This window comes from Fomitiporia mediterranea, assembly GCF_000271605.1.
Source record: "Fomitiporia mediterranea MF3/22 unplaced genomic scaffold FOMMEscaffold_1, whole genome shotgun sequence".
NCBI classification, from domain to species: domain Eukaryota; kingdom Fungi; phylum Basidiomycota; class Agaricomycetes; order Hymenochaetales; family Hymenochaetaceae; genus Fomitiporia; species Fomitiporia mediterranea.
The window spans coordinates 899,558-906,580 of record NW_006760386.1 but is presented as its reverse complement, the minus strand read 5'-3'; the positions used below and the strand labels follow the sequence as shown (position 1 = coordinate 906,580).

Here is a 7,023-nt window from a genome sequence, read left to right as displayed (position 1 = left end):
TAGAGCATGCAACACGCTAGCACAGACACGTTTCCCCTGCAGCACCAAATTAGCTCGCTCAAACGCTCAGGATTTCCAATTCCAGGTGACCCACCACACTCGCTACACGCGTGTCGCAGTGCGTCCATCTTTTCGCTCTTATTGTCACTTGCTAATCACTCTAAGCTCGTCTCACAGGTGCAGCCTCAATCTCCACAACCTGCTCAACCTCATTCCACACACACTCGCAATTCAACTTGCAGGGACCGAGCAACGACCAAAACGTGGTGACGAAGACTACGTCGAACGGCCTGAGAATGCGTTCATCCTTGTCCAACACAAATCCCACTCGCAGAAGAATGAGGCAGAGGCAGCTGGTGGTGTAGGGGTTGGGACTGTAGAAATAGCGTATTATTTACTATTTTTGTATTCTATAATTTAAATATAATTATATTCGATTAATTATTTGATATAAAATTGTATAGTAAGCAAAAGCAAGCTATTCAAACACTTGTAATGGCTTGTAAGCATTATAAGCAGATATTACACTGTCACAAATTAATAAGTATGTCTTAACCTTGTAATTTAGGAAGTATATTATAATCACTTGTATAACTTGACAATTTATAAAATTATATCAGAAATTGCCAAGTTTTAAAAGTATTTTTTCTTGCTTATTTAACATTGTACTTTCCTTGCTTAACCCCCCAGGAAGATTATAAGTAAATGGTCAAATTTTATAAATTTTATAAAATATACAAGATTACAAGCAAGTATAATACTTAAGACTTTTTCGTGATGTGGAAGCTAACCTTACCTTGCCACCAAGTTTGATATGACCATGACACCATGTTGAAAGGGTAGGCTTATTGACAATTGCAGGAGATTGCTCAATTCTTAGTAAGAGGAAGGGGAAAGTTGACTTGCAAGCTGTTTGTGAATATCATGCTCTCTAAATAAAAGAATCACAATGCATTCTGAGTCTCTCAAGTTCGAGCCACCCAGTCTGGAAAGATAACCAGGCTTATGGTACATAGGCTTTACTGAAATGCACCTTTCTGTTTTACGTGCAAACTCGCGATAGCATGCGATGCACATTATAATACGTTCAATTAGGGATCCGCGGAGTGGGGTTGTAGTAGGCACGATACAGAAAGGAAAAGAAAGCAGAAGTGTTGAGATCTAACCCGAAAAACGATGCGATGAGAATGTGCAAAGAAAGGTATGAAAATAAAAAAAATACATATACGGATGATATGGTTTGTCTAACCAAGGTTTAATGTAGTAAAAATGTGAGTAAAAGCAGTGGAAATGCGATTAATCTCCATCAGTCGCATTTGCATTAGCGCTTCGCATTTACCGTTTCCAATAGTCGACTAGCTCTTTCCATGCTAACTTCTCTGCCTCCCGAAGCATTCGTGCTCGTACCGGTAGGAAATGCGTGGAATCCACGGAATTATATAATCCAGGTACAAAACCTTCCAAAGCACGAATAGCTTTACTATCTCGTGCTTCAGGGTTCTCCAAGGCATGCTGCACTTGTGATCGTAGAAGGGGATTCGAAAGTAAGCCGGAATAGTACCGGCCTGCGAGTGTTGTGAGTGGCAAGACAGCTTCATACCCTTCAAGGAGGATAGGTCGGAATTTCATCCCAGAAGGTGGGGGTGGCGTAGAGTGGGCACTTTCGGCAGGCTCGAGAGGGCCGGAAAGAGAGGGATTGTTAGGAGGTGGTGGCTCGTCATCCTTGGCAATCGACGTGCCAAGATTATCTCTTCTATCAATGAGCGAAGGCAGTGTATTGGTGGACAAGAGAGGAGGTAGGGAATGTGAGTCGGTCCTATTCTGTAACACTTCTGACATTACAGCATTCACTAGTGGAGCAGGCTCGGAAAGAAGCTCTGGGTCTGGTGTAAACAGGCTTGATGAAGGAAGGTGAGACTGACGAGAGGCATTTCGATTGATCACATCTGCGAGTGTTGCACTAGGCTTGTTGGACATGATAGCGCGCAACGGCGTCGCCAGAGAGTTCTTTGATTCGGTTTGAGAAAGAGGCTCCTTCTTAGCCTTCTTCGGAAGCAAGGAGACATTAGTTTCCTCTCCATCGGAATCCCAGTCATCATCGGCAAGTTCGTAGAGCTGGCCACTCATCCTGCACTCATTTTCCACGCCAACTCCGTCCTTACTTGGGACTTGTGCAGAGAAAAAGCCATCAATACGAAGGAATAGGGAGCGCGAAGCAGCTCCGACATCTCGTACATGATTGCCATTGCCATTATTTATTGTCGAGCTGACACCAGTTGTAAGTGAGCCATTGATAGGAGCGGTGAGATCCACATCCTGCATTACGGAATCAATATCGGTAGAGCTTGTCCTTAACGTGTTGTCGAGATGGACACCGTCAGCATCTAATAGACCGTCATTCCTTGCGCCGGACGACTTTTTGATCATCCGCGTCCCTTCTGGCGCTACCTGATATCGCCCGAGCTTCAACCGAACAAGATCTCCCATCCAAATGCGTTCTGGACCCCACCACAGTCCTTGAAAGCGCATTTGGGCGGTATAACCGACGTTGCTTGCTTGCTGCAAGCCTAGTGCTCTCTGACCTAGAGCGTGCTGGTCTGTCTGTGAAAGAGTTCCACTAGATAAACTACGATCGGCAATGGAGTCATGCGATGTCAAGGGAAGCTGCATTTTGTACTCCCATACGTCCGAAGGCGTCCAGTACATTGTTAAGCGAGACGCAATCTGGATCGCTACAGCGAAAGCCCCGGCTGCCGTTTCGAAATACCGCGTTCGTTCATCGCACTGGGTATGTTGAGGCTCCGAGCCGGGAAAGGGATCAAGAGATTGGAATCGCTTGAACAAGTCCTGCTCCGCCTGTTCTGCCTGGTCGTACTCTGCATCCTCTTCGGAGTCAGAAGCTGCTATAATTCCACCAAGTTTGTTGGCAAAATCATCTAAGTCGAACATAACCGCTTTCACCGCGGTGAGAAGATTTTCATCTGGCGCGTAAGACTGGTAAGGCAAAATATGGTCGGAGCCATAGATAACCGTCTTGGAAGTGACCAGGAGGTTTATTTTATAGACAGCCCTGTGAACAATTGTCTGGGTATTATCTCCAAGGCTATTAGAACAGCTTGAGGCAGCTGTTTTCGCATCCGCCGTCGTTCCAGTCCGGGGAGCGATGTCAGCTTTGAAATGAGCCTCTTCAATAACGCCTGGCCAAAACGAAATCCTCTCGGAGTGACCATCCGGTATTTCCACAGGTATCGGAAAGTCAAGTTTCACCCATACTAGTTCACCTTCACGTGCCCACCGCCGTTCTCCTAGAGTCTTTGGCCCAAACAAAGCTCGCAAGTCCTTGTCGCGTTCAGGACTCACATGCTGTTTGGGACCCTTTGGTAGTTTGGCCGGCTTCGGAGCTCGACGCAGAACAATAGATACACGGCCCTCCCTAGCAGGCAGAGTATACCTGTCCTTCTTTTTGTTTTCGTCATCGCGCGGCAGTTCAGCAAATCGCTTAAGAGATGACTGCCGTTGTAACAGGCTGAGCTTTTCGTTAATCGCACGTTGAGGTTTCTTGGTACAATATTTGCATTCACAATTTGACCTGTCTTGAGTAGGGTCTGTCATAAGCCAATACGCATGCGGTATAAACTCCGCGGGCGAACAAAACCGCCCGATCGTGTCTGATCCTTATTAATAGGAGATTATTCAACATTACTCGAAACAAGAAATGTAAACAAGCTCACCAATGAGAAAAATGTCGTGTCGTATCCGCCCATCTTTTTGCCCTTTATGTCGATCATAGAGTTTATATCCAACAGGCCAATTCTTAAGAACCCAAGTCTTGCTTTCTGTCAATGTGTTGTAGGAAATACCATTCGAAGTGGTTGAAGACAACTACTCACCAAGGTCTGGATAGTTCATCAAGTGTGCAAGCGCTTGACCGATTATCAAGCGCCACTTAATGGACGTCTTACTATCCAATGAGAGTGGCTGCATGTAATGGATAAAGCCTGCTGAGTCCGGAGTTATAGTAGTATTTAATGGCCATCGTCTCTGGTCACCGTCGCTTGCTTCAATAGTGACCCACTTGGGATCGCTAGGTAGAGCACCATCATCAACTAAGTTCCTAAGACTCTCGAGCATGAACTTTATCAGAATGAGTGAGAGAGTAGAGAAAGGAGTGTCAAGTTTCAACGCCGAATGTCTACCTACACCGAGGGCGTGATCACTGGCGTTAGTGTCACGTGCAGCGAAGTTACTATTTGAAGATGCCCAGAATTAACATTTTCTTCCTTGCTTGGCCTGGTTCTTCTGAGTCGGACCATTGCTTTGACAGGGGATAAATGTGTAAATTATTTATTCCAACCTCTCTGTTTATTTTTTCCATAGTTAGTTCACCGCGTCTATCTCTTCACCTCGTCGCAACCTTAGATGCTCAGTGCGAAGAAACGTCACAGATTATCGGCACCGCCGACTCCCGAGCGATCTCATTTGTTTGCCTTCCCGTCGCACGCAGTCAACGTAAATCACCTTCCTTCCAGTTACTCGATTGGCTGTGCATAATCGACACCGGAATAACCACATCGGAACTGCTTTATTAGGCAAGGCAACAATTATGTTATGTAATCGGGCTTGCCCGATGTTGACGATCTAATTTCAGGTCATGCCCAGCTTTGATCTCCCTCATGAATGTCCTAGTTTATAACGGTCCTGGAGTATCAAAAACTTCCCTCGCTCATACTCTAAGCACACTTCGTACTTTGCTGTTACCGAACTACGCAGTCCAAACTATCACACCGCGTTCTCTTACCTCTGATCCATGGCATACAAACTGTGCTTTACTGGTTTTGCCTGGCGGACGTGATCTTCCATACGTCGCGGAACTAAAACAGGCCAATGACAAGATTGTAAACTATGTACAAGGAGGAGGGTCATATCTTGGGCTCTGTGCCGGAGCATATTACGCTTGTCGCTCAGTCGAGTGGGAAGTAGGCTCGGAGCAGGAAGTCACTGGACCAAGGCCCCTTCGCTTCTTCAATGGCATCGGACGAGGTTGTACATATCCTGGATTTCAGTACGAAACCGAAAATGGTGCAAGGGCTGTCAGACTTCTCGTATCGAGTGCTTCATCTGGCCCAGATCAACAGCTTGACGGCCTGTACTATAATGGTGGAGGGGAATTTGTCGATGCCGAATTCATTCCGAATACAAGCATAATCGCAAGGTATATGGAAGGATACGCTGCCGAAAAGGTCGCAGCTGTACATTGCAAAGTTGGGAATGGGAGCGCTGTCTTATGGTCCATACATCCGGAATATCCCTTGACACTTGAGCCTGCCATTTCTGCTATAAGGCGCACTAAACCTGACCTGGAGAATCGTATTGAGGAGTATGAAAAGTCCCGCTGGGACCTGATGAAGCACTCACTTGACCTTCTCGGTCTACAAGTGCCGATCTTAAATGACATCAGGACACTCCGTCCCCTACCCCAATTTATTACATCAACTTCAGGATCGACCTCTGCAATAGTTGGCTTCTTAGATAACCTGACAAAGGAATTGGTAGATTCCGAGCCGATCGTTCTCAAAGACAATGCAGATACTTTTCACTTTTACAAAGATCCATATTCCTCTGAACTATTTAATCGTATCCAGAACCCACCGGAGTCGGACGTCTCTATCTCAAATACACCGGCTCGAAGCGTCATAATCCTGAAAGATTGCGACAAATTACCAGCAGAGGCAACACGAAATTTTAACATCTCGCAATATTTTGCAGACCTCACTGTTTCTCAGAACGAGCGAAGGTTACCGCCCACTCGATCTCAAAAGTTGGGGGAAGTCTTGTTGTATGGCGAGGTTGTGACGAGTACACAGACCATGCTCGATAAGCAAGTCCAGCATCACTGTTCCCATGACATATCTTAACGAATTATCCTGCGCAGAAACCCGAAGCTTCTCAGCCATCTACCTATCCCACTACTCTCCCTCGCGACGCACCAATTAGCTGGTCGGGGCCGAGGCTCAAACACCTGGTTATCTCCTCCAGGCTGCCTTCAATTCTCCCTATTACTTCGGCTTCCTCTCACGTCGTTCCCGGCATCGAAACTCGTATTCATCCAATACTTATTCGGCCTAGCGGTCATAGAGGCATGTCGTAGTCCCAGCGTACTCGGCGCATTCGGAGATCGAGTCCGACTGAAGTGGCCAAACGACATCTATGCTGTCACTGGTCATGCAGGACCAAAGAAAATCGGTGGTATTCTCGTCAATACGAGTTTTATGGGTGGACACGTAGATATAGTCATCGGTACGTCCTTCTTATACATCTCAATTATTTTTCTTCCACGCAGCGAACTTATGCGACACATCTTCATGCAGGGTGCGGACTAAACGTCCTTAGCCCATCACCACTGACTTCCCTCACCCAACTAATCCCACCAGGCCTTCCCGACTTCACACTAACCATGGAACGCACTGCGGCCGTAATAATGTCCACATTTGACGAGATGTGGTCTCGCTTCTCCTCCAGCGCATCATTTGAACCATTCATGGATCTCTACCTTGATAGATGGCTTCACTCGTACGTACCTTTTCTGATCCCGCGCCATCTATAATAATTTTCTTGTCCGCCCGCCCATGCTGATTGTCGTTTATTAACTATCGGTCTTACCTCCCTTCCGACTCTTTGGCTGGTCGACGGATCAGAGACCAAGTCGTCCAGCTAACAACCGTCGACCCGCCCACAACGGTGCGAATCGTCGGCATAACTCCTGATCACGGGCTATTACGAACGATACCGACGGAGTCGTCGAAGGGTTATTATCGGTCGCACCGTGGGGAGGAGTATATTGACTTACAGCCTGATGGAAATAGTTTTGACTTGATGGCAGGGCTTATCAAAGCGAAGTCGTGATTGGATTTGACCCGAGAAGAGGAAGAGAGGAAAGAATTTGATAAGACTGCAAACACTGCTAAAAAAGTGTGGAGATTTTGTATTCGGTCTTGTTGAATTTGTAGATTGTATTACAATTGC

At 46.4% G+C, this 7,023-nt stretch overlaps 2 protein-coding genes across 2 annotated transcripts; one reads left to right on the top strand and one right to left on the bottom strand.

Annotated features, from left to right (window-relative positions):
* Positions 1-1,120: 1,120 nt before the first annotated feature.
* FOMMEDRAFT_143819 (uncharacterized protein) lies at positions 1,121-4,131 on the bottom strand (the record flags this gene model as incomplete). Its single annotated transcript, XM_007261286.1, has 3 exons — positions 1,121-3,674; positions 3,732-3,836; positions 3,891-4,131. 3 exons carry the CDS (start codon positions 4,129-4,131, stop codon positions 1,336-1,338), a joined length of 2,685 nt encoding a protein of 894 aa, XP_007261348.1. The 3' UTR covers positions 1,121-1,335.
* Positions 4,132-4,673: 542 nt separating this feature from the next.
* On the top strand, positions 4,674-6,903 carry FOMMEDRAFT_74436 (class II aaRS and biotin synthetase; the record flags this gene model as incomplete). The annotated part of the gene is made up of 4 exons (XM_007261285.1): positions 4,674-5,882; positions 5,943-6,297; positions 6,369-6,570; positions 6,696-6,903. The coding sequence occupies 4 exons, from the start codon at positions 4,674-4,676 to the stop codon at positions 6,901-6,903; spliced, it is 1,974 nt and encodes a 657-aa protein (XP_007261347.1).
* Between the last annotated feature and the right edge of the window lie 120 nt (positions 6,904-7,023).